The following is a 27,800-nucleotide window of genomic DNA, read 5'->3' on the forward strand; positions in this document are numbered from 1 at the left end:
ACCCCAATAGCACTGTCTTTGGTGATATAACCCTTATAATTTGGAACGTTACCCCTGCAATGATAAAATGTTAGCCTTCTCAATCAACAAAGCTATGAATCAAATCTTGAAAAGTGACCAATATGAGCCTTTAAAAAATCTTCCAACAACCAGATCAAACAAAAATCTTCTCAAATGATGAATACAGGTCTACAAGACTTTAAGGGTTAATTTTTAAAGTCAGAAGCAACAAGTCACCAGCCCTATTATGCTAGCAGCCACCTTGTATTCAGACCCTGCCTCAAAAGGTTTTGTTTATAAGCATGCAACAGTCCTTCAAGGTTAGATCTTGATGAGAAAATAATGGAATGACTACAGAAAATTTATTTGCGATATTTTTGTGTCAAACCCTTAAGATACAAATTTATGCCAAAAATTTGGAATTAAACCCTCTTTGCTTAAGTGAAAAAAAGGCCTTCCAGCCCACAGCTTCTCCACACAAATTTTAATGTGGCTTAAAGGTGGTAGAGCTAGGCCTCAAATACCTGCAGCCTTGATGGAGGAACCAAAAAATGCTAGACGACCAGCCAAGAGGTGATAATATGAACCCAAAACCGTAGCCGTCTAGGGTAGGTAAGGGCTAAAAGCCCAAAAATTCGATTTCTCCCTTCAGACCTGCCAAAAAAATGTCAAATGAAACCCCAAATAGATATATACAAAAGGTAAAAACACACACAAAAAAAAATAAAAAATTATACACAAGGTTAAATCAAATTTATTCACAAAATAATTTACAATATTCACAAGGAAATATGGCTCCTAAAAGCAGATCTATTCTAAAATGCACAAATAAATTTAGGCAGATAAGAGAAATAATAATTTTTTATGGTGAGAAATAGCCCAAATCCCTGCAAATCAAATCATTAAATAAGCCATGAAATTTAATCAAATGGGCTCTTGAGTTTTCTTGACTTGAGAGTGGGTTGGTCTAGCTGAAGACTTCCCCTCATGCCCAAGATCTGAATACCTGAAGTCTCTACACACTTAAATCCAAATTATTAGATGCATAGAGGCATAGATAACAAAGTAACCCTCAAAATCTAGAGATACCTACTAGATAAATCGACTTAAAATGTTTCTCTAAAACCCATCAACTAATACAAGATACATGTGTAAATAGTTGATCCAACAAATGGCTAAAGAAATAATAATTTATAAAATTCTTTCGGTAGAGTATTAAGCACATGATCTAGAAAATATTACCACAAGAAAATTGAAGAGGAACACCATCAAATGTAAACGTCAAAGATTTTTTGCTTTATTGGTCAAAAAAAGGTATTGCAACTAGTAGAGCTTGACCTAGAGTTTTTTTACAAATTTTCGGTGTCAAATGAGGAGCAAATAACTTCCTTATATAGAAAATAGAGAGATCTAGATCCCCTCCAAGTGGAAAATGGCTAGGTCCAAGAAGTTGCACATTTTTGACTTGAAAAAAATAATTCTTTTTTGGGCCCAAATAATTTCTTGTGATTTTTCTGCCTTGGAATTGGGTTTGTGAATTTAATTCTTCCTTGCGAATGACCACTTTCTCCAAAATTTGTGTTTCCACTTGGAGAGAATTTTATTTTCTCTATACTTATTTTTTGACTCAAAATTAATCAATTTTCTGGCTTAGGATTTTATTTTAATTTAGCTAGAAAGATTAATTAATTGACACCAGTGGGGATTAATAAATTTTCCCACCTTCAAATATTTTAGCCATGGTGTCAAAATATGAGGGACCATGCACCAAAATATTTTTACATCAAGATATTACAATTAATTCAACCCTTGAAGGGGAAAACACTCTTAGACATAGACCCTTAATAATTTACTCAATTCCGTGACACGATATGATCTAGTATAGACTAAGTGTATTTGTAATAAAATAATTTAGCAAAATGTGATTAAATTATTCCCAAACACACTTTTGCAAAAAACTCGATATAACACTATGACTCACCTAAGACCTTGTCAACAAATTCCACCTTAGCTTTGGGGTTTAAACTAGAAGAAAAACTCTGCCGATTATCTGTGTTTATAAACACATAATTCGGTGTGGTTAAAAAACTTCATAGGATGAAATCCTTTGCCAAAATCAGAGGCTTAACAAGGTGTTGTTACATAATTAAACGATCATACTAGCATCATTTACAATAAACTTGCAGAAATTGGGTTTACAATGACAAGATTGATGCTGAATGATGACACTGATCTTCGAAAAAATGTCCACTAACTCATACCCTGCTTTTTGGACTGTTGATAAAGTGTGGTCAACAGGCTTCAAAAGAGGGAATTTCAATTTTTAAAATCTAAAATTTAAATTATATGCCTCCAAAAGTCAAGTTGACCTTCCAAGAAGATCAAGTTGCCTCAGCTCAATAGACACACCAATTCTGGTTCTTTTGATTACTATATAAAGGCCATTCAACCTCCTCCTCTGGGCATCGGTTTGGATCACTTCTGTTTACACGTGTGAGACTATAAGGACGAAATCTAAGGAAAAATAGAAGGACGAAATCTCAGGCAGACCAAAATTTCTGAGGCACAGCTGACCGAATTTTTTAGGCTATTCATAGGCAGTTTGACCAGGTTTCACCTGGGTTTGGTTACTGGTCAGTTTGATTTTTATTTGACTGGAAAGATGAGATTGTATCTCTTGTTGAATTGGACAAATTTCTCTAAGAAAAGGTTGCTGGGTTTTTTCTCTTTTTGTTTGGCTGTCTCTTCATGATCCTACTGGCTTTATTGTTTATATTGTTGAGTTTTTTTTGTTGTTGTGTATAATTGCTTAGTGATGAATGTGACACAAGACACATTAATGAAGTAATCATTGGAAGTAATTATCAATCTAGAAAATCTTGTAAAATCAACACAAGAAAATAATAGAAGCACAGTAAAAGGAGTTGCAAATTGCATGCATCCTCCTCTGCATTTTGTAGTTTCAGCAGGCAGCTTTGGTGATGAAGATCAAAATAAACTAGAAAGTACCCTTCTAATCTTGAGCCTTCTGCAGTTGCCACATCATATCCTTCGTGGTTGAATTAGAAAACTCTGCATCTCTTGCTCACGATTTATATGTAACATCTTGTAAGGAATAAAAGAAACTTGGAATAAATCAGAAGGTTGAGAAATAAATATTTTCAAATAAGGTCGAGTAAGAAACCTATCTAGAGTTCCCTGAAGAAGTTGCCAAGACAGTTGGCTGTGTTGAGTAGATTCCAATGTTAGAAACAATGAGTGTAGTCTTTGATGCAAAATAGGTCCTATCTTGTCTTAATAGTGGCACTGAAATAGTGATTTTAGAAGCATAGACAAAATTATTTTACATACACAAAGAAGTTTAGCTAGAAGAATGTATACGTAAGAGTGATAAACCCAAACAATAAAAATTTGGTTGAGTTGGATCTGATTATTAGAAATCCAAATGAAATTAGAGAAGAAGCCCTTGCAGAGATAACAACAATTGCTGGTCTATTTAATGTTGCCACATGAATAGGAGATAGACAAACTCAGATATAAGAGAATGTCAAACTGCATGCCTAAACCAAAATGCATCTTCGGGCAGAAGTGTTGAGAGATCTAGGGGCAGCAAGTGTAGGTGACTTCTCTTCTATTTATAACTACTTGTGATGTCCTTTTTACTTAATTTGATTCTCATCATGAGTGAACATACTAAATTTTCACTTCAAATCAGTACACATGAGCTTATGGTAGTGATCATGTGCTTTTTTCTACTAAGTACATCAACCTCTTTGTTTTCCTCGACTTTAATGTGCTCTACCTCAAGTTCATAATAATTTTTTTTAGCCGTCTTCTATGTCCTTATTCAAATGTGGGGATGTGAATAAATACTTAAGACTTCAATGATTAGTTCTATTATCCCCTCACATCTAGGGGTAACTAGAGGAGAAATTTTCTCTCATGATCCTGATCACTGATAACAGTTCCATAGATGACATGCATGGTTTGTTTATTTTCCTTAAATCTAGCACTGGGTTAATTATTTCCTAGTCAATCAGATCTACTGAATATTAACACTGCCAGAATTTTAACAAAAGCAAAAATCAATCAACAGAGGCAAATTAAATCAAAATATCAAAGTCACTTGCACACGAGATTTCTGCCCTTCAAAATTGGTTCTTCAATCATTAAAATTTTTGAACTTACAAGGGCTACCTTTGTAGGTAATGGCTCACTGAGGAAAATACATACAACAATAAAATGGGACTAATCCAACTTATTAAGCCCTTTGTAGATCTTGCTAGCTGATCTGGATCTCCCTGTTATCGCTTGCACCTTCCTTGAACTCAATACACTTGAGTGGAAGTCCTCCACCCAATCACTAAGATTTCATTCTCATCATGTCTTATGCTGAAGGTATCTTATGTGTTTTCTCCTTAGCGTAGCCTTTCTTTTGGAGTCGGTGACCGAATCCACAACCCTAATCTCTATAGTGATTGACGGTTGGGATTATATCTCAACATCACTTGAGATCAATGGTTGAGATTCATCTAATTTGCTGCAAAATCCTTTGCATTTCATTACATTAGCTCACTTTATCTTATAAAAAGAAATTACTTAAATCACTAAAGCAATTGTTAAGTTTAAGATCTATTAGATGACTTCCACACGTCTAAACACTTTAGCCCGTGCATAAGTACCAATGTGAGCTACTAATATTAACACTCTCTCTTAGCTAGGATTCAGGAAGGTTCTTTCTGAAATCCAACTTGGAACTAGTTGTCCCACTAGACCTAGCACAATGTCTCTTGCATCATCCTCTACCATGGATTTCCTCCAAACCTCTTGGTCTACTGCCTCTTAAAGTACTTTACTCGTCAGTTTCATATAGTTCAAAAACTTCTTCAGGGGCTTGCTCTTACTAAATGTGTTGTTAGGAGACTCCACATGCTCCTAAGAATCCCTCATTGTTTGCTCAAAACACTTAGGTCTCTTAACAAAATTGGAAGGAGCTACTTACTGCCACCCACCTGAAGGTTGAGTCCCTGAATAGGAAGCCTTTGCATGTTTCTCTACCTACGATGCTTCTTTTTCCTCATCCTTTGTGTAATGTCCTAAAGGAATTTTTGCCCTTTAGGGTTACCAAAATCACAAGATAGATTGTAACAGTTTCACAATATTGCTTTCAAATCCAGGTAGTGGTATTATTGAACACACAATTATTGAACACACAAGTAGTGGATTGCAATAGTTCACATCAATTTACAAGGTTACACTTACTGCTAATAGCATCCATCAATTCTTAATAGTGATCATCCCTTACTCAATAACAACAATTGATAGAAGGATCACAATATTAGTCCAGTACTTAACAAAATATCTGATGCACCACGCTATTAATTACTTACATGATTATTGACATCCTTACTGTCTTAATAGACAAATTACAAAGTTCTTGTTACAAACTTAGTTGACCTAACTGTGCCCTTACAGACATATCGTTGTGTTTTATGGGTGTCGAGTAGACCTTGCAAATTGCCTTCTTGTTGCAAGTCTATGCTGGTCTAATCTTTGCGCTGTCTAAGGTGTCTTGAGGATGCCATTGATGCCACTTTGGGCTACAACTGCCTTCAAATCCTTCTCTACTCCACTTCACTACAAAAAGGGAGACTCATACAAGCCTTTTCTAGTCCAAAACTTTCCTTCGTTGTTTAGGGATATGTCATAACACCTTGCTTGCCAGGATTAGTACTTAAAGCTACCGCTCTAGCTTCAAAAAGGGCACCATTTTTCCAACAGGGCTCTGTGAGGGAAGCCACAACCCTAAATCGGACCTCAAGAAACCCTATTTCCTTAGAAAAGGGTCATCTACTACACTCATCTTTACATATTTTGTGCTATTATAGGTGGGTGCTAAAAGAGGGCCGCTACTTCACTTCGTTGCTCCCACAATACGACAGGTTGCTTACTGTCTGAGACAATAGCCGCAGAAAACAGAGAATACCTTTCAACCCTTCAATAACTAAGTATGATAACTTGTTTACAAATCATAAGCTAGAAAGACATTTGAAAATGATGCTTGTGTGAAGTACTTTGTTTCCTTTTACATTAAATATGGCCCATTATGATACTTTTATGGCCCTTGTACCTAAGATATTGATCTCACTTGATTCAATGGGTATGTTTTAGATGCTTGCTCCCAGGTAGCGCTACCATCCCTTGGGATTGCATGATGGTTCTCCAACACTTCAAAGATGATGTCTAGGCCGATTTGATGACTACCTTAGGCACTAGGGCCAAGCATTTGACCACCTTTTGAGGAGCGTTGACCTTGGGATGTATCCAACACATTTGATGACACTTTCCTCCCTCACCAGGTCCTGAAATGTTACACATCTGAGATAAGGCTTTGCTTAGATAGTTGATATACTCCAAAGATGACAAGGCTCCCTCAAGCTGGCATTACACCTTCTTGATGGATGTTACCCTATTTATGGGATGGTTTGATGATGATAATGACTTGAGACACCTGAAGGGAATAGTACATTGTTCTGCATGATGATATTGTGCCCTAGCTCCATGACATTCTCTTCATTTGGAATGGATTAATGAGGTGGACAAATTTTGATGATGATGTCTTGTTGAGGGGGCCTTTGCTTGATGGTGGGACACCTTTTATTGAGGAGATGTGAATTTTAGAGTGAGGAGCACTTTCTTGAGTCATATATGGCGTATTTTGCTGAGAGGTTCACCTTTTAGACGACAACATCATCCTTGGAGGCCTTTTATCTTGCACATATGGGTTAAAAGAGGCTTGATTTTATGTTTTATGATTGAGTTAGCTATCTTTGAGAGTTAGCTTGTGACCTATCCAACTTGTAATCACATATTGATATTATGTTATTTTTAGGGCTTTTAGTCTACTTTTAGGCTAACTTGACTTGGTTGCCTTCATATAAGTAGAGGGAAGTTGATTTAGTCTTGGATCATTCTCACACTCACACTTGGGATAGTGCACACTAGTTTGCTTATTTTCTATTGCGCGCTATGGAGCATTGATTGAGCAAACTATCGAGGAGGATATCGTGATTGGATGGCTCTTTCTTTTGGATGATAAATGGTAATTCTATGGTTATTTTGTGCAAATTTATTACAAGTATCTTCTTTCGTCTTGTGTTTGTTGGAGAATATGGGTTTCAACAAAATTTGCACCAAAGTATATTTTATGGCTCTAACATATCCTTGACAAGTTTGTCATCAAGTTTCTATTGGGGAACCTAGGCGTAACTTCCCCCCATATTGTCTCCAATTTGATTGAAAGACTCTAGGGTTTTGGAAGTTAAGAAACCTAATATTTGCTTTCTTTATCTTCCTTAAATCACTTCCATCAATCCTCTTCCATATATTTTAGCCTTAGACTCCATTAGCTTAATTGAGAAAGGCACTAGTCTAGTATTGTGTTAATCCAATAAAAATAAAACCTATATATATATATATATATATATCTTATGTTTTCCAAGGTAAATTAGGGTTAGATTTCAGTAAACTGCATATTTCAACACTATTTACCTTGGACCTCATATTCCTAGGGTTAGACTTCTTATGTTTCCCAAGGTAAATTAGGTTTAGATTTCAGTAAACTGCATATTTCAACACTAGTTACCTTGCACCTTATATTCCTAGGGTTAGAGTTTTCATGCAATAAATTGGAAAAACATAGGTATTAATTTTTATGCATTCTCAGCGATTAATCAGGGTTAACGTCTAAGGATTTTCTTGTTGTTTTGTGCATTTCCAGGCATTGAAAAGTTGTTGCATTCTCTTTGCTAGTTTACTCATTGATTAGCCTTCACTTTTCACTTGTCTATTATTAATTTTGGGCTCTTTTGTTATTGCTGTTATAAGCATTTGCATGCTGTAATTGTGCTAATTAAAAGCGTACTTTATAACAACAAATTGTATTTTAAAGATAACATGTATTAGGGAACCTATTTGAGCTTCTTTAGGACTTGCTAAGTCCTTTCGATTTAACCATGGAGTCCTTTGAACTTGTTGACTTGGAACTACATGTTATCTCCCATGGAACTCTAATTATTGAACATTTATGCTTCAGTGTAGTTTATAATATAATCCTGAGGGGGTATTTATTTTGTGAGCACTTGTGTTATCTAATCCCTAATATACCTTAATAACATTGAAATTGCCATTGGTTTTGTTGTTGTTGTGAGTTGACTAAAGTTTTCATAAGATCACATCCAATATTTTCACTCACTCAAGCACCCTAATCTCAAATAACATTGTGTTAAATGATTCAAGTTTCTTTGATTGACATTGGAATAACTTGCTGGCATTGAGAAATCTAATTAGCATCTAATTGTCTAAAGAACATTGCTAATCTTAAAAGATAATTGCTCTGAGAAAATAGGTAATCTCATTCTCCTTTGCTATCACTGGTTTATGGTTGTTTTGGAACCGTTGGTATATTTCTAATCTAATCAGACATTTCTTAATAATTGTCATTAAGTAATATTGCATAAGGTCGTTGATAATCTTGTTGTGGAATCATCATTGGAGTATCTTGAGTAATTGTGATTGGCATTTTGTATTGATAATCATTGGCTAATTGTTAAGTGAAGAAGTGCTCTAAGTTCCTTTAATTGCTATCATTGGTAGGTATTGTTTAACATCTTGTGGAGAATAATTTTGTCTCGAGCACTTGAAAAGATCTCTCATTTATGATTGAAACTTGTTAAATTGACACATTCCTGTGGTTAAGATTGCCCTTTCTAAAGCATTATTAAGTACTTATTGACATAATTTAAGATCAAACCATAATTAAGTACTTAAGGAACACTTAAGCAGTCTTACCTTAAGAATCACTCAATCCACTTTGCATTACATTCTAAGCCTAGTTGCATTAATAACTTACCTTCAAGCATACGCTTGGTTGATAGACATTTAGGGCCACCCTTTCTCAATTTAGTTTGAGGAATTTAGCCGCTCTTTAGTGGTTAACAAGGTGACTTTGTAGTTGTCAGAGCCACAGTCTTTGTAGCGTCGGAGGTATCAGGTGGTTGGAAGGGCAGGTAGCATTAATCAAGCCCTTGCTTGCTTCCCATTGACTTCCATCCCACAACCTATGCTAGAGACTAGTTCCAAAACAGTTAAGAGGAAGGTCACACTTAGAATAGACATATAACTTAAAATTAACCATGATTTTGCATCACACCTAGATCTTAGGATTTGCGTAGCATATAGGATAGTTAAGCATTCAAGTAGCGATTGTCCATCCGGTTACTTGGCACCTTATTAATAAGCAAGAAGTTGACTCCATAAGGCACTGATCTCACATTCAAATCAAATCTAATCCTTAAGTCTTGCTAAAATTAACCAAGTAGCTAGGCCACTCAGTTGTATCTCCTAGACTCGTTGGTTGCCAACTTGTCCTCCATCTAAACATTTCCATAGGGACTACCCCCCATAGCCTATTGTTGGGAGACAACTAGAACGGAATGGGTGAGGATCAGAGTGACGGCTCCCGCCCTGAGTTGTTGTAGCAGTGCCAGTACAATCTGAGCGACAACAATACAAATAGCATGTCCTTGGCTTCCAACATCCCTCTGAACTCTAGTTGTAACCTAAGTCACCAGGTTCGTATTCGAGTTCGAGTTCGGCGACCATGAAATTCAGATAAAGTTCGGCAACTAAAATTTTGTCAATAAAGTTCGACATATAGAAATTCGGAAAAAATGTGTGTGTATATATATATATATATATATATAATCAATTTAAAGTCAAATTCAACTAAATTTTTGGCTTAGCAAGAGAACAGAGACTAGAAAAGTTGAGCATTTTCAAAAGGATTGTTGGCATAACAATTTAGAATTTTCATATGACAGTGATGTAGTATCCAGATGATATCATAGTGGATATCTGGTTGACTAAGCACTGTATTTGTTTATGGTTTTTGTTTTTTTTTCAAGACAATTTAATAGCCTAGTGGATATCTCGTTGACTAAGCACTGTATTTGTTTCTTCTTTTCTGGATGACAAGCATAACTGCTGTTGACATGGTCATTGAGTCAATGTTGTGTATAAATATTTCTCATAAAATTTAATACATATTGTTTCATCATTTTTGTTTTAAGACATGCGTATAGGACTAGTGATATGTCTGTGATATTGAAATGGTCACAGACAAAACAGATAAGATGTTGTCATAGTCATCAACTCAGTGCTATCACTACTATGTTTATCTCTCAGAACGTAGGCTAATGTTTTGCATTTTTTCCTTTTTAAGACACGAGTGAGTGATGTAAATGTCTATGATTTGGAAATCACAGACAAAACAGATAAGATGTTGTCATAAACTCAGTGCTATGTTGATCTCTCCGAACGTAGGCTAATGGTTTGCATTTTTTCCTAATTAAGACATGGGTGAGTGATGTAAATGTCTGTGATTTGGAAATGAATGCTAATTCCGAGATTAATCTATGAACTAAATGTCTCAAGATTGCTGCTCTGTTGTAACTTGTATCAATGTGTTCTAGGGTTTGTCAAGTATCCGAAGGTGCTAATGGACCCAAAACACCTATCATCCTACAAATCTTTATCCTCCAAAACAGATATCAATATTTCCAATATTCTTCCATTGAGATCAGGATATATTTTCCTCATTTTGTTTATCAATGGAGCTGCATATTCTTTGCTGTCTTTCTTTGACACAACACTGTCTTAAGATCTTTTGACAAAATACATACCTGTTCTAGGATGGATCATGGAGCAGGTCAAATAATATGTTTCGCACAGACATCAACCCATACCTGTGTTAATGTTCGTGTACATGCGTCTTAAAATTCAGTATTGAGCTCAGTACTGTGATGAAATTGTTTCTAATCATATATATAAACTTGCACTGATTTCTATTACTAATCCAACCTCCAACCTGCGTATGGAGCCATTCGATGAACCTATTGAGGTTGCTCAGTTGAATCCTAAATAATCGGAAAGCTTTGATGCTTCAACGGACTTAACAGTGTTGCTCAATTTTGGCTGTGAGAGTTGTAGTCTTAGGCTCTATGTGACAGTCGTGACTACGTCTTACAAATTAAACATTATTTATTATGCGTCTTGCCCTCAGAGTCTCATACGAAGCATTGAAATGTAATTTCATGCATTGGTTTAAAAAAAAATAAAAAATTGTAAGCCTACAGGCTAGCCGCTACATCATACATGATACATGATACATCCACCCAGGCCTGAGTTGAACACTGACAGCCTACAACCGCGACAAAGAAATTAGGCTCGGATCACTTACTTGGAAGTTGGGATTTGGAACACTGGTGACTGGACTGCAGACAATGAAACCCTTCGGCGAAGTTGCGATTAGCGAACAATGAAACCCGCGCAATGAAACCAGGCAAAACGTGCGTAAAAAACGAACTTCAACGAATTTTTTTCAACCCTAAACGAATTTTTTCGAACTGCAAACGAACTTCAACGATTTTATTCGCCAAAAAATTCGAATTCGTCATTAAGTTCGAGTTCGCCATAAAATTCGGCGAACTCGAACTATTAAATTCGTTTTCCTTTCAAATTCGGCGAATTTCGAACTTCAATGATTTTGTTTGCCGAATCTGGTGACTTAGGTTGTAACTTAACAGTTCTTGACCCTGCCGCCTACACCTAACTACAGTTAGTGAGAAAAGCCTTTAACCCTACAAGGTGTGGTTGGTGGCAAAGAAATAAGAGAAGGGCCTGTCACCTATTCTCAACTCTCTTCGTTTAAGCTATCTCCTAGGCTAGCTATGGGGGGTGGTCCCTAAAGGAAAACTAAGTGAAGTGGATTACTTTCTTAAGATTATAAGCATAGTTTTAAAACTCCGACTTCGACCCCCAACTAGTCGAGGGTTGACTTCGACTCGGTATCGACACGACCTAGTTGATTTCAATGAGTCGGTATTTGTAAAAAGTACATTAACTATTTTTATTTTTTTTATGAAAAAACATAATTTTAAAGATTTTCATTCATGTTTCCAAACTCAAAGCATTAGAATATAGAGAGAAGACAAAATATGATCAAAGTATGCTCATGAATATATCTATTATATCAAAATGGCACCCAATGCACTGTCCAATACATGTAATATATAGATATCAGTAGGAAAACACATAACCAAGGGGGGCTCTAAATGGCCTCTACAACAAAACATCACTAGTCACTGGTCACTACTACTAGAGAAGCCAACATCATTCGGCTTAGAGTCTGAATTAGAGTGAGACAGGGAAACCCATGGTTCCTCCTTCTCATCAAGATCTCCAACTGCAACTATAGAAGTAGTAGCACTAGCACACTGAGATATACGAGCTATGCGCTTGCACCGTGGCTGAGTAGAGGAAGTGCCTGCAACTGGAGGACTTAGGGCTGGGCTTGGTACTAGTGGATTTGCATTTAACTGAACATTATGTTCAAGTAATGCCTCCATCTCTATATCCAAATCAAGACCAATATCCTCATTAGGGTCAAACTCCACTGGTTGAATCTCCACTAGCCAATCTAATGTTGGACACAATGGGATCTGTATCAGGTCTTTTGTTTGGCGATTGGTTGCGTCTTAGCTGGAGGGAGGTTGTATTGGACATAGACTAGATCATTTAATCGTTTTTGTTCCAAACGATTTCTCTTCTTAGTGTGAATCCTCTCAAAGACAGACCAATTGTGCTCACACCCAGAAGCACTGCAAGTTTGACTCAAAATATAGATTGCAAACTTCTACAATTGAGGACAATGGCTACCAAATGCCTCCCACCATTGTGCTGCAAAAAACATAGTTGTGTAATGAGTTAGCTCAACAAATTATATCCAACTTTCAAATTATAAAGTTATAAACAATTTAACAAAATAAGAATTTGAAAATTGAACTTGTTTACCTGGCTCATCTGCTTCCCTTGCAATCCTTGCTAGGTTCTTGCTAACAATACTTGTGGCTCTACTGAAGCAAGTGATTTGTCGGTGTATCTCCAGCGGGTCACTCTCCTTAGGGACCATGCGCTCAAGGCACTCAATCAATCCATCTCTAACCTCCCCTGTCAAAGCTTCTGCCTCCAAAGCTTTATAATGATACCTTGGGTTTAGAAAAAACCCAACTGCATGTATAGGGCGATGGAGTTGACTATTCCATCTTTGATCAATGATTTCCCAAATGGGCCCATACTTAGCCACTCTATCCTTGTATGTTGCCTTTATTTGCTCCTTTGCTTGATCCATAACCTCATAAATGAAGCCCATAGCCAATATTTTCCCATGCACCATCCGTAACACCTTAACTAGTGGTTCAACAACCTTCACAATCTCTGTTGCCTTTTTCCAAAATATTTCTTCATAAACTTTTTTTTTCTCACATCTTTGCCATCTTGTTTACGAGCCCATTGACATTCATTCCATTCATCACTGGGAAACATCCTCTGCAAGTTTCTATGTTGGGAAAGCATAGATTGCAATGTCAAAAAATGAGTTGCAAATCTAGTGATGGCAGGCTTAACAAGATCATTGCCCCCTTTGTTTTTCGTCATCAGGGTCAAAATCCATGAGTGATTGTAGATATATTTTGTTATTCTTTTCGCATGCTTTACAATGTTCTTGACCCAATCTGTTTTACCAATATCCTCAAGCATGAGGTCTATGCAATGTGCAACACATGGGGTCCAAAAGATGGTTTTGTGTTTTTCCTCTAACATTTTACCAGCAAGAACATAGTTAGAGACATTATCTGTGATGATCTGAACAACATTAGCCACCCCCACTTCATTAACAACCTCATCCAAATGCTGAAACAACAAGTGTGCATATTTCACCCTATTAGATGCATCAACTGATTTTAGAAACATGGTTCCCTGTGGGCAAAAGATAGACAATTTATGATGGTACGGTTCCTTTGATCAGTCCATCCATTTGACATGATGGTACATCTTTTTTCGCCCATGAGCTTTTGAAATCTTTCAAATATTCATCAATGGACAAAACCTCTTTTTGCAAAAAAGATCCCCTGAACTCATGCATAGTAGGGCCTTTGAAGCCCTTTTCAACAACAAATATGGCATCAAACATAGGTTCATAATATGGTGAACGCGAAGCATTGAAGGGGATATCAACATCATACCATCATCAAGCTATGTAATCACAGGAAGATTCTTTCAATTTTTTCTTCCAATGGTCATCTAAAGTAGGCTGCATTTGACCTCTATTGCTTGAGGACCACGTGCACTATCAGAGGGAGAGGAGGGTGTGACTGTGAAATAACTTTTGATATCACCCTTCCTTTTAATTTTACCCTTACCCTTTTCTTGAATGGACTCCAAAGAGGGAGCAACATAGTGAAAGGGGTTGGATGCATCAGTGCAAGGGATAAATTAAGAGCCCTCATAATCAAAATTGGGGTTGGCAGCCATCATGTGTTTTATACTCTTCTTCCTCCCAATTTCAGCCTCTATTTCTTTTTGCCTAGATTTTTCTTCATCAAACTTCTCAAATTTTTCTAGCAACTCCTTCCTAACATCCCCAATTTGTTTTGCTGGTGCAACACATAGAACAATTTGGCGTCTAATACTAGCCAAGTGTTGTTTCAGCCTATGAATGCCCTCTCCACCTCCCTTAATTATTTTATGACAAAGTTTGCAATGCATTTGATTATCAATTATCTCAGCATATGCCCAAGCAACATGTTTGATTCTAAGAGCCATTTTCTGATATTTGGACTTGGAAATGGATGGACAAAATTCTGAAAATGAAAAAAAAACAACTCTTCAATGTTCATTTTGTTTACAAAAATTACTCTTTTCAGTTTCTAGATTTGAGAAGTGAAAAAAAATATCTCTAGGCTCTAGCCTCGTCAATGCTGCTCCAACAAACCAACTCCTCAACGTTGTTCCATTGACTACCTAGGAAGCTTCTCACTGCAACTCCAATGATTGCCCAAGAGACTCCTCACTGCTGCTCCAAAAACCAACTCCAACTCTTCACAAACTCCTCACAAATGCTCACGCATTTGCACTGAGATCGCTGTGAGGAAATGTGAGGGGGTTGCGTAACTTTTATAGGCTTGGGAGAGGGTAGATGGAGTGCCAAAAACCTCTCTTTTTTGCCATGGACTGACTCAGCTTGGTTAAGACGGTCTCGATTGAGCCGGCCGATACGTTACTGAATCGAACGAATCAGTGACCGCTCGGTTGGTTCGTTAACAGATCGACCTTTTGTCCGGTTTTTGTACTGAGCTAGCCCAGGCAGGAGTTTGACTCGGTCAATTCGACTGTTTCCGTTTTGGTTCGACCGTTTTTTGAAGCAATGATTATAAGCAAATATGATGTGAGCAATATGAAATGAAATAACCATCAACAACCATCAACACATGAGATAAGCGTAAGCAGATGAAGTGTTGAAGGAAGTGTAACTAGGTTCAGTCTTCATAAATGTACTTTTGATATTTGTATTTAATCAAGAAAAGAAATATTATTTTTATAATATATGTCAATGAGTTTCTTTCTCATTGAAATAGGTCTAGCACTAGTTTAAGTGCTATAGGTGAGTCAAATAGTCAAAAGGAAATGTTGAAGGCATGTTACACCATGTATGAATATGTAAGGAAAACCTCCAAGCAAAGTCAAGTCTCCTCCTATGCAAAGGCACCATCAAGAAGCCCCTTCAAGCATGCTACACCACCATAGAAGCCATCCGAAGTCTACTCTTCAAGTCGGCCTACAAGCAGTCAATCAAGTCGGCCTACAAGTCGGCACAATCCTCTATTTATAGAGGCTGTCCACTCCAATTCAATGCACTCACTTCACTATGAAATTAGCGCAGAAAAGAGGCCAACAAAAGGATGAAAATAAGTCTTCTAGGGCAGTGAAGGAAGGGAGAAAGAAGCCGAAGATTAAGGACTGTCTCTAGGGTAAACTCACAGCCACACGTGCAAAAGGGGAAGGGTTTTCTTGCGGCCATAGCAGTAGAAAATTACAGTTCACCATATCTCATTGTTTTGGGTGCAAACTAGGCCTACAAGGCCTCTCTCTCAAGCGTGGAAGAAGGGTATGCAAGTGAAGGGTAGAAGACAAGTCTAACATGGTTTAGTGAAGAGAATCCTCCACACGTTCGAAGAATTAGGGCTGCATTGCTACTTGTTAATTTTAGGTATGTTCTATGCTTAGAGCAATTTATTTCAATTTTCACAGTTAGATCAATATCTTTTCCAGATTAGCAATCACATCAGCATTTAAGTAAAATGCAGATAGAACATAAACATAAATCGCAAAAGACAAGCCAAGACAAGAGGACACAAGATGTGGCGCTAGCCAGGGACAAACCCCAATGTGGGGAAACCCTTGATAAATTCTTCTTTTATGTTCTTCAATAGTTTAGCAGAGAGAGAGAGATAGTACATTTACAACAGAAGTCAACACTTTGACTTTCTATATCTATATGAGATCAGTTGAAGACATGTTGCTTCAACTGATTCTCCAAGGTGACTCCTTCACCTATCATAGTGCTGCATCTTGTCCACTTGCTGCACCTCTCCGTGTTGCACCATGCTGCACTTATCATGACCATGCTATGCACTTCATGTTGCTGCTTCTGTCACTGAGCTGCTCCAATTATTGAGTTTCTCTTTATCACGGATCTGCACCCAATGTTGTACTCATTGCTGATCTGCACTCAATGACTTCTATGTTGCACTCATCATACAACATCCATCATCACTTTGCTGCCCCCATCCTGCTGCAACCATCACCATGCTGCATCCTTGTTATCTGACTAACCCTCAACATAGTAGCTTTGTCCATCTGATAGGCAATCCTGAGAATAGCCTTGTTGTTGACTATGGCCTGTGGCCTAGCCTAGCAACAAGATAGGCCTCCAATACTTTATCTTGCTAGCATCCAAGCATCATAAGAACTTGACTGTGCTGTCAGCCCTTTCAAACACCCAGTTGTTTACATAAGCTGATCTAGAGCAGATGCATTCCTTCACTATGTAACAATGACTTATCACCATGCTGTCACCTACAACAATCCGAGTTTATATGATGTCCTTTCAGACCTCCTCATACTGTGAATAAGTGCCATCTTATGTTGCGGATGAGTAGTCTCTTTCCTTGCTGTGTATAAGGTTTCTTGGCTGCTAAATGAGGGTTGCACTAACAGTGGCAGGGCATCATTCTTAACTGTGTCAAAGGCCTTTCCTTGACAGCGTTAAGAAGGAGCTTCTTCAGGCAGCGAATTGGTCCTCCATGAATGTGATTTAGTCTCCTACAGGATTGCGGATTAGGGCACTTCAACAACGTATAGATCAGGTCTCCTTTACCAACGTTTAGACCTCTTTTATGCAGCGCATAGGAGCCTCCTTCAGCTATGGGATAGAGCTGCATCTGGACCTTCTTTTGCTGAGGAGTAAGGCCAGTAGTTAGGGCACAAGGGACTGCGTATTAGGGTCTTTCTTTCAGCTGTGAAGAGACCTCATTTACTGTGGCTAGATCTCCTTCTTAGGACAACGTATAGGGGCTTATTTAAGCTACATATAAGTCTCCTCTTTCTGTGTGTAGATCTCCTCATGAGCCTGCGGCTAGGGCATATCTTTACTGTGGCTAGGGCATCATCTTTACTACGGCTAGGGCATCATCTTTACTGCGACTAGGGCATCATCTTTACTGCGGCCAGCGTATACTCGTAGTATCTTTCCTCCACCAAAACCCAAAGACATGTGGAGAGGAGGAGGTCACAAGTAGAGTGCGTGTCTAAATGACTTGAAGACCTTCTCCTTTTATAGTAAAACGTTGAGGTTGAATAGACATGACTGTTGGGCTTCTGAGCCTACATAAGTTTGCTGGCCGACCTTGACAATTTGTCCATAATCAAAATAAATTCATATCTTCATAAATACTTAACGGAATCGGATGATCTTTAGATCAATCCTACACCTCTCGACGAGAGGAATCTAGGAAAAATATCAGCAGCCATAAATAAGGTGACCCACATGGAGTTTGGTCCCAATTGCCAATTTTGACACTACTGCCCTAAGTCTGCAATAGTTGTTAAGAGAAAAAGGTTCAGTTGGAAGGCTAGAAGGTCATCATCCTAAGGTAGAAAGACTCCATCTCAAGTGAAGGAAGAAGAGGTCAAGGATCATCCTAGAACACACAATCCAAGGTCTCTACAGTGGTCGGAAGAAGTGTCGAAAAGAGGAAGACAAAGCGCTAGAAGGAAGATGACGAAGTGCTGCAAGAGGAAGTGATCTTGAAAGGACTTGACTTGTGCTTGGAGGATCTTCTAGTCAAGGGTCTAGGGTTTAACATTGATCAATAGAAGCTTCAATAAGAGAAATTTGAGTTTCTGAATGATTTTTCTGAACATACCTGGACGAAGTCTTTTCTTCCACCGTTATCTCTTCTTTTGGTGCTTCATTGGTTTCTTCTTCAATATCATTTTGATTTGATGTGGGAAAATAATCCCCATCTTCTTCATTGTTATAATCTTCTAATTTTATCTGTTTTGGATTTTTGCATGCTTCATCAACTACAACATCAATACTTTCAACAATTTTCCCAAGTCTTTTATTATAACATTTATATCCTTTACTTCTGGAAGAGTAACCAAGAAGAATACCTTCATCTGCTCTGGGCTCAAACTTACCAAGTTTTTCATCAGTCCTTTTGATATAACATTTGCTTCCAAAAACTTTAAAGTATTTTACAGTAGGAGTCTTACCATACCAAAGTTCATGTGGAGTTTGAGTGCTATTTATCCGAACATTTGCTTGGTTGAGAATAGTTACGGTAGCAAATGCAGCGTCACCCCAGAAGGTTGCAGGAGTTCCAGATTCATCTAGCATAGCTCGAGCCATTTGTTGAACAATTCTATTCATTCTTTCTACCACTCCATTTTGCTGAGGATTCCTTGCGGTGGAGAATTGCCTTTTTATTCCATGTTGTTCACAAAAGTCAAAGAATTCATTCGAGGTAAATTCCCCTTCTCGATCCGATCTGGGCATTTGATTTTTCGATCTGATTCATTTTCAACCAAAGTTTTGAAGGCTTGGAACTTTTCAAATGCTTCATCTTTACGCTTTAGAATACCTATCCAACACATTCTGAAAAAATCATCAATGAACAAAATAAACTATTCTTCTCCATGAGGTGACTTTTTGCTTGATGGTCCACATAAATCAGTATGGACAAGTTCAAGAGGCTTACTAGCTGACCCTTCTTTTTCCATGAAGTGAGCTCTGGTTTGCTTACCGATTTGACATGCTTTGCATATTGTATTTTCAGGGATGTTGATATCTGGAAGATCATGAACAACCTTGAATCTGCATGCTTTTCTTATTTGAGAAAAGCTTAGATGTCCCAATCTTCTATGCCGCAGCCAGTTTTTATCATTTTTGCTTAGATAACACTGTTGTTGTCCTCCCTTGAGTATGTATAAGTTGTTTGGAGTTCTTGTACCTTTGATCATGGTCTCTCCTGTATCAAGTTCACGAACAACACATCCGTTTGATCGAAACACCACTTCATTTCCTTGATCACACATTTGACTGACACTCAACAGGTTATGCTTTAAACCATCTACATACATAACATTTCCAGCTTTAACCTTTTCTTTCAAGAAAACATAACCTTTACCTTTTATGACAGCAGGAGTGTCATTTCCAAATGAGACATTCTTTTCCTTTTCTAAGGCATTATATGAGTGAAGTTTTTCTTTGTCACCTGTCATGTGTTTGGAGCATCCACTGTCGATGTACCACTGATTTTCTTGTCCTTCTGCATACAAGGCTATACCACATCTTTCTGTTTGAGATTCTTTCCTTCTCCATATCTTGGGATTTAATGGCGTTTGCTTCTTTTGAGATGTTTACCGTATTTTGCTCATGCATTCAGATTCTTCATGACCAAAGTTGTTACAGATTGAGCATTCTATTACATTTTCAAGAGGAAAAAAGTTATTATTAGGAACTTCTCTTACATTCCTGTGATTTCGTGCTTCTCTAGTCATGATGGTTTTGTAAGCAATGCATTGAGCAGCTTTGTGCCCAAAATTATGACATGAAAAACATTGCCCATTAAAGAAGTTCCTGCGACTATCGAATCTATTAATCTTTGGAGCAAACTGAGTATGATTTTCCTGCGGTTGGTTGTGGCTTCTATTCATCCTTGGAGTAAAGTGAGTATGATTTACCCAGTGATCAACTGTATGCCTTTGCTGACGATTGTCATACTGTTCACTGGTCTTTGTTGCATCAAGATAGCTTTTAGTGGAGGTTGACAGCTTCTGTGATTGAGATGCTTCTTCAGTATATCCAAGACCTGTTTTTATCAGAGAACATTTCACTTTGATAATTTCATTTAAAGTTTCTGATCCTTTAGCAAATCTAAGATTGAGAGATTTCATTTTCTCAAGAACTTTTCTTAGACCCACAATTTCATATTCTAGTTTTTCATTGTGTTTTTCTTTTTCAGCAAGTTGGTATGTCAAGGTATCTATAATCATATTCTTTTCTTCTAAACAGATTTTGAGTTTAGAGATTTCTTCATGAAGGTCATCCTCTTCTAAAGCATCCCAAAAATTATCATCGTCATAAGCCATTAGAAGTCTATAATCATTACTATTTTCATCTTCATCACTGTTTGATAAACCATAGCTATCTTCATGAGTATAGTAACTCCTTTTATTTACAACTTGTTTTCTATTCCATTTTGCATATTCCTTTCCTTTTTCATATTTATCTTTATGAGGACATTTGGCAGCATAATGACCGACTCTGCCACAGGGAAAGCATTTGAAGGGTAGCTTACCTCTAAATCTTCCGGAACCCCGTTGAAGCTTCTTGACAAAGTTTACCTCATCTTCTTCTTCTGAAATATGTCCTAATTCATTGTGTTGTTCCTTTCCTTTTGCTGAAGCTTTAAATGCGGCTTCTCTCATATGTGATGGTCCTCCTTTTCTCATCTCAAAGGCAGTTAAGATTCTGTGAAGTTGTGTCATAGTGATAGTCTGCAGATCCTGTTTTTCTTCTATGGCAAACACTTTTGATTCAAATTTAGTAGACAAGGATCTCAAAACTTTCTCAACTAAGGTAACTTCCTTCATTTCTTGACCCAGATTCTTCATACAATTAACAACCTCATCTATACGTAAGAAGTAACTAACTATACTTTCATCACTGTGCATCTTAAGAGTTTCATACTGAATTCTTAGAGTTTGAAAATTAACACGTTTTACTTGAGAGTCTCTTTCGTAGCTCAGAACGATTTTGTCCCATATTTCTTTGGCTGATTTGAGCTGCATGACTTTGACAAACTCTGATTGTGACAGACTTCTCAATAATATATTGACAGCTTTGGCATTGGTTTCATATTGCTTTTTACTTGCCGTATCTGTAGGAATTGCTGTTGGAAATGTATATCCTCCTTCCAAAATTTCCCAGACATTCGTTCCAAGTGATTGTAGATAGGCTGTGCTTCTTATTTTCCAATAAACAAAGTTGCTCCCATCTAAGATTGGCGGTCTGATGGATTCCACGCTTTTTTGATTATTCATGTTGATGGATCTCTCTTCAATCGATCAAGCTTCTTCTAAAGGACCTGCTCTGATACCAATTGTTGGAAATAATACTGAGAGGGGGGTGAATCAGTATTATTAGATCTATAATTTTATTTCCCAAACAGATTTGTATACGCTACTTCAGTGAAGTGAACTAGCGTGTACACGCGACTATACTTAAAACAACCAACGTATATGCAGAGAACTTTTGATTTAGACAATTTATCGTGTATTGAGCTTAAATTGGTATATCGGAGATTTATTAGATAGTGCAGTAAAAGCAGAATAAAGCATCACACATAAGCAACACACATGAACACCAAGATACAAGGTGGAAACCCAATGTGAGTAAAAACCGCTTGCTGCTGTCGTCTCTGTCTTCTTTTAATAATAAGAAAATCTGTTTACAATCTTGTACTGGTGCAGATTCATATCAGTACGCAAACACCCACCCACAGAAGGCTAAACCTTCTCTCGTTCTCCAGCTACTACTGGAGGGGAGCTACAACCCCCTAGCTCTTGTACTAGCCAATATGTTTACTAGTACGTAGGTGCTAGCCTACAGAAAGCTCCACTCTTCCACCAGGACCAATACCTTGGACCAAATACCTCAGACCAATTACCTTGGGTCAAATACCTTGGACCAAGAAATACCTTGGACCAAAAACTTTGGTTTTCCAAGATATACGCGCTTTTCCTTCTGTGAAAGTGTGTGTGTATGTATATGCTCATTTTGTTCAGTAAACCTGCGTGTATACGCAACTTGGACAAGGTGAACTTGCATATACCTCTCTTTCTTCATTCTTTGGAGTCTGATCTGTAATTCTTTGCTGTTGACCTGCTGCACTGTGATCTTTCATCTGAGTGAGTTGCCATCAAGGACAACACCTGTATCATAATGCCAACACTCTTGATCATGAAGCATTGCTTTTACAACTTCCATTATAGTTCTATTCTTTATTTCTGCAGTTCCATTTTGCTTGAGGTAGTAGGGAACTATCAGCTCCCTCTTAATTCCAGCTTCCCTGCAGAAATCAATCAATTCATTTGATACATATTCCCCGTTGTTGTCGGACCTTAGAGTCTCGATTCTTCTTCTTGTCGCATTTTCAACTTGTGCTTTGAATTCACGAAACTTTTCAAACGCTTGATCCTTGTTCTTGAGATAAACTTTTCAAACGCTTGAAATAAATATTGAATGATGCTGATGCCCTAGAATATAGACCCTAAAGGCCTTTGAATTCTTACTGTATCCAACAAAGGTACCTCTCTTCCTGGATGGTTCCAACTTTGTCCTTTTCTCTTTGGGTACATGAACAAAAACTAGACAACCAAGAATTATTAAATGTTCAACATTCAGACTCTCACCTATAAAGTCTTCTTTGGGAGTCTTATAATCCAAGACTCAATGTGGGCCTCTGTTTTGAACATAGACGATAGTCCTTGCCACTTCACTCCAAAGAAACATCGACAACTCTTGATCATGAAGCATTGGTTTTACAACTTCCATTATAGTTCTATTCTTTCTTTCTGCAGTTCCATTTTGCTTGAGGTAGTAGAGAACTATCAACTCCCTCTTAATTCTAGCATCCCTACAGAAATCAATCAATTCATTTGATATATATTCCCCACCGTTGTCGGAGCTTAGAGTCTTGATTCTTCTTCCTGTGGCACTTTCAACATGTGCTTTGAATTCACAAAACTTCTCAAACGCTTGATCCTTGTTCTTGAGAAGATAAATCCAAGTTTTGCGATAATAGACATCAATAAAAGATGCATAATATGAACATCCACCCAATGTTTTGTCAGGCATGGGCCCATAGACATCCAAATGTATAAGATCCAAATTCCATTGGATCTACTATAACTGCTAGTGCATCTTCCTTTAACATTTTTTCCAAGGGCACATCATTTGCATACTCCATCATTATCAGTCTTAAGTTTAGGTATGCCCTTAACAAAATCTTTCAATCTTCGCAAAGCCTTGTAGTGCATATGTACATACCTTCTATGCCAAATCTCACTAAGTTCTATAGTGTTGTGGAAGAGAGCTTGGAAATAACGCCCAAGGAGATGATATAGTCCTCCAATTTGTACCCCAATAACTTTAGCAGATTCAAAAGATGAATTTTTCTTCCATACTAGGACTTGTCCATCAACAAAAGCAACTCTATACCCTTTGTCTTCAAGAGAAGATATGGACAACAAATTCTTCTTTAAACCATGAACATATAAAATATTGTTAATGGATACATTACCTCTGGATTCCAATTGAAAAGATGACGTACCAATGCCCTTGACTTCATATTTGCCATTGTCTCCAAGCTCTACCTTTTGAGAGAACTTATTTTCAAGTAATTTAGATAGATAATCACGATTTCTAGTCATGTGCCTAGATGCACCATTGTCCACAAGCCAAATCTCATCATGATTTTCAATAGAACCTGTAAAAGCGCAAATAAATGAGTGTTCAGATTCATAATCACTTCTTCTATGCCTCTTTTTTGAAGATGGCTCATCTAGATCAACAACAGATGCATGATGTCTTTGTTAGTTTTTGGTAGCATCGGAAGTGCTCTAGCCTTGAAAATTGGTGGAGAGGCTAACACACATGAGTTCTAAAAAACCCAAAAACCATTTGGTGAAATTCCACCCGGATTGTATTTTATTAAAATAATTAATATTTTTAACGAGGTTCTTAAATCTAAACTTAGGAAAATATAATATTAATGGGTGTTAATCAAAATATGGGTGAGAATGATCTGAAGGCGGATCAAGTCATGTTTTAATCTTAGTCGTTGATTAGAGACTTAATCTCGGTCGTTAAAGACTCAACAAGAAAAGTATAAAATGGAGGCTTGGGGTTCATTTGGAAACAGAGAGAGAGAGAGAGAGAGAGAGAGAGAGAATTGATCTGGAGTTCGATTTTTGGGGTTAGGAAGTTGAGAAATTTGAACTAAGTGATCATTCAACAGCAGAGGGGCAGTGAGAATCCGGGAGGACTTTCCGGAGAATATTGACAGAGAGTCTAAGAGAGCTTGCAGAGAGGCAACACAATAGCCGGGAAACGCTGATGCTGGGTCAGTCTAGGCCTACGCAGTCCTGACGCAGAGCCAAAAGGGCTAGTGCAGAGCTAAAACGCTGTTTGTCACGCAGAATCCAAAACTGTCGGAAAAATTGGAATAGCCGGGAAATGCCGAAACAGCTGGGCGAGCTGACTCAGAGGGCAGAGAAGTTGACGCAGCGCTGATGCAAAGCCTAATCAGGGTCAACGCAGAAATAACCGGGGTTAGCCAGTCTTGTGCTGGATCAGTTGGAATTCTGTTGGGTGAAGTGAGGTAAAACTCACTCAGATTTTCCGCCAGTGTTTTCTTTGTAAAGGATTGCTAGCTGAGCATCCTAGATTTGTATTTAGACATTTCTCCTGCATAATAATAAACCCTCAGAATTGCTGCACTGGTTTTCCTGCATTGGGTTTTTCTGGGGACTATTGTGTCCAAAAATAAGTGTGTCCTATGTATCTTGTTCTTTGCTCTATTTCCTGTTTCATGCAAATCAAGTATTTAATTAGTGTAGGCTGCAAAAGTAATTTGCTTCAGTATTCAGAAGAATAACTTGGTTAATGTATGTTAAAAAATCAAGTAGGTGAAGTATGTTCAAATTTGCTGCAGTAGGGGTTCTTTGAGGATTATGAATTTTCACAGTGTTCTACTTCTTTTACGATCATCATCCCTTTTATAGTCATCTCTTCAATTTGAGTTTGATAATGACCATAAGCTTGACAATGAAAGCATTGAATATTGGATAGATCTTTTTTATCTCTTCTATTTGGAGAGGGAGGAGGAGGTGATCTTCAAGATGATTCTTTGCTTTTTTCCTTCACCAAAGTTCTGATACCATGTTGAAATTCTAATGTTGTAATGACTGGAATAGTTTTTCACAATTGATAACTACTTCTATTGATGCAAATTGCTTCTTCTTTATATTTTAGTCAACAAGTAGCTATACATGAAAAACTTCAACCAACAATTCTTCAACAAGAGCAGTGAATACTAAATAGAGATCACAGTAGACAATGAACAATAAGCAAGGCACAAGAGACACCAAGATTAGGCTCACAGCCAGGGCAAAGCCCACTAGAGGAAAACCCAAAATTCTTTCCTTATGAGAGAGGGATTCTGTCCATCAATAGTACATGTGAATGTCCCAACAAATCCAAAATAACCAACAATGAGACACCCAAACAAATTCTGCACGAAATAAGAGAGAGATTCAACTCTGTCCAAATAAGCTGATCTGTAATAGAAGGCCGAATCTCCGACTGTAATCACCAACGAACTGTTGAGAAGGTACACCCAAAAAACCCTCGGTCATCTTCAGAATTATGTCACAAAAGGATAGTGAACCTCTCTGCAATTGTGTTTTGGCCACACAAGGAGATAACAAAACAGATGTATAGATGATCCAAGTCACTGTATTAATAAGCCCTTCAAGAAGATTGAACTATAGTCAAAAAAACCCTTGTAGACTTCCTCGCACGTGTGGATATACTCTAAAATGTAAGGTCTAATTAGCTTGAGATTTCAGACCGAATTGCTTGATCTGATGATGGGTGAAATGAATGCCAATGACATCTTTATCATTTGAGTACTACGAACAGAATAGACGTAAACATTGTTAACGTAAACAATTCAACATTGTTTACATCAGATAAATGGCAAGTACCCTGTTTTGGCCCTCTATAATCATTTATTGACTTTTAATGTATATGATCTTCATATAATTCTTTTTAATATTAAACACTGTAGTGTTCATCCCATTTTTGCTTGAATATTGTCAATTGGGTGTAAAACTGTTAGTCCTGTGGGCTTACCTTGCATTGCTTCCTATCGAACGATTTTCTGGCTGAACGTTTTCAAATTCCAACTTAAAGCTTGAGTTCTTTTCTATTTGAGTATATATATATAGTGTTGTTCACTAGTTTAATTTATTTAGTGTTTTGCGTGACTGCAGAATGAGAACGATGGTGCAAAGTGGCCATTGGGTGAAGCTGGATAAAAGGTATATTATGGAGGAAATAAGCAGGAGTTTCATATCATTTGCATAATTCCAAGAAGATTATTTTTCTCCGGAAGCCAAAGAGCTACCGGGAATGGAAATTTCAAATGGTCATTTCTAATTCTCTAATTTCCAGTCAGATGGAATTGTACTTCTATCTTCATAGACTTCAAGGCTATTGTGTACATAAAGAAAGCAGATAATAATAAAATTTTGTCAGTTTTATTGAATCAAATTCCCCATAATGTTTTACCATTCCGTCTGGGCTTTGAGATGTACGTTAATTGGTCATTTAAGACGACTCAGTTACGTAGAAATCCACAAGTGGCATAGTACAAACATAAATATAAAGCTTTTTTCACCATATGATGCATGTATTTAAATTACTAAGCATAAATTTTTTCTTCGATCTTTAAATGATTCTAATTTATATGCCGCCTTGGCGAATGTTTATGGTCGCATAAATATATCTTTCCAAAGTTCAAATCTCAGATGTTACTCTCTATAAATCTGTTTTCAGAAACTGAGAAGTTACAGATGATTCAAAGTCGATCGATCTAGTATTTAGGCCTATATATTGAACGAAAACAGATTCATTTTGTAGTTCATAGTTGATTGTGTTCGTGTGGTCTGGAGGATGTCAAATTTTTATTTCAATTTTGCTCGGAAAAAAATAGATTTTATTATTATACACTGTACAGAAAGTTACGGAGTATAAAAATCCTTCTCAATGCAGAAAATGCTGTCGTTGCTTTACCATAGGAGTCAGGACTGAGAATCAACGTCAGGGTATTTGAGAATCTCACCTGTTGTCCTATCTGCCATGCTTCCTCATGCTTCCTCATATTACCACATGCTCCCCTATATCACCTAGCTCTACATCCAGACTTTACCAGTGATTTATTGGGGCACGACTACTAGGACTGTAAAGTCGTATGCCCATTTACTTGCAAATTTTTCATCTCCATAATTTTGTTTTGTTTTGTTTTTCTTTTTTTCTTTTCTTTTAATGTGCCATCCTCTCACCTTCACATGCTTTGAGCCTCGTGCTCTCCTCTCCAAAGCTGATTTCCATGGCTTCATCTCACTAATGAAGCCATCATTTAATGGAAATGAAACCATCATTTATGGAACTATTCCGTCAAACACTTTGTGTGCATCCTTTTTTTTCG

General features: G+C 37.4%; 1 protein-coding gene across 2 annotated transcripts in view; it reads left to right on the plus strand.

Annotated features, from left to right (window-relative positions):
- LOC149198616 (histone deacetylase 19-like) overlaps window positions 1–27,119 on the plus strand; it is a 63,737-nt gene extending 36,618 nt beyond the window's left edge. For both annotated transcript variants that reach the window (XM_089402086.1, XM_089402085.1), the window contains one exon: window positions 26,584–27,119. In XM_089402086.1, coding sequence (XP_089258212.1) covers window positions 26,584–26,628 — 45 coding nt within the window. In that variant the 3' untranslated portion in view covers window positions 26,629–27,119. The remainder of the gene's footprint in view (window positions 1–26,583) is intronic.
- The last annotated feature ends 681 nt before the right edge of the window (window positions 27,120–27,800 follow it).

Source organism: Pinus tabuliformis, chromosome 2_1 (genome assembly GCF_031772625.1).
Source record: "Pinus tabuliformis cultivar Carrire ecotype Pingquan chromosome 2_1, CPIR1, whole genome shotgun sequence".
NCBI classification, from domain to species: Eukaryota; Viridiplantae; Streptophyta; class Pinopsida; order Pinales; family Pinaceae; genus Pinus; species Pinus tabuliformis.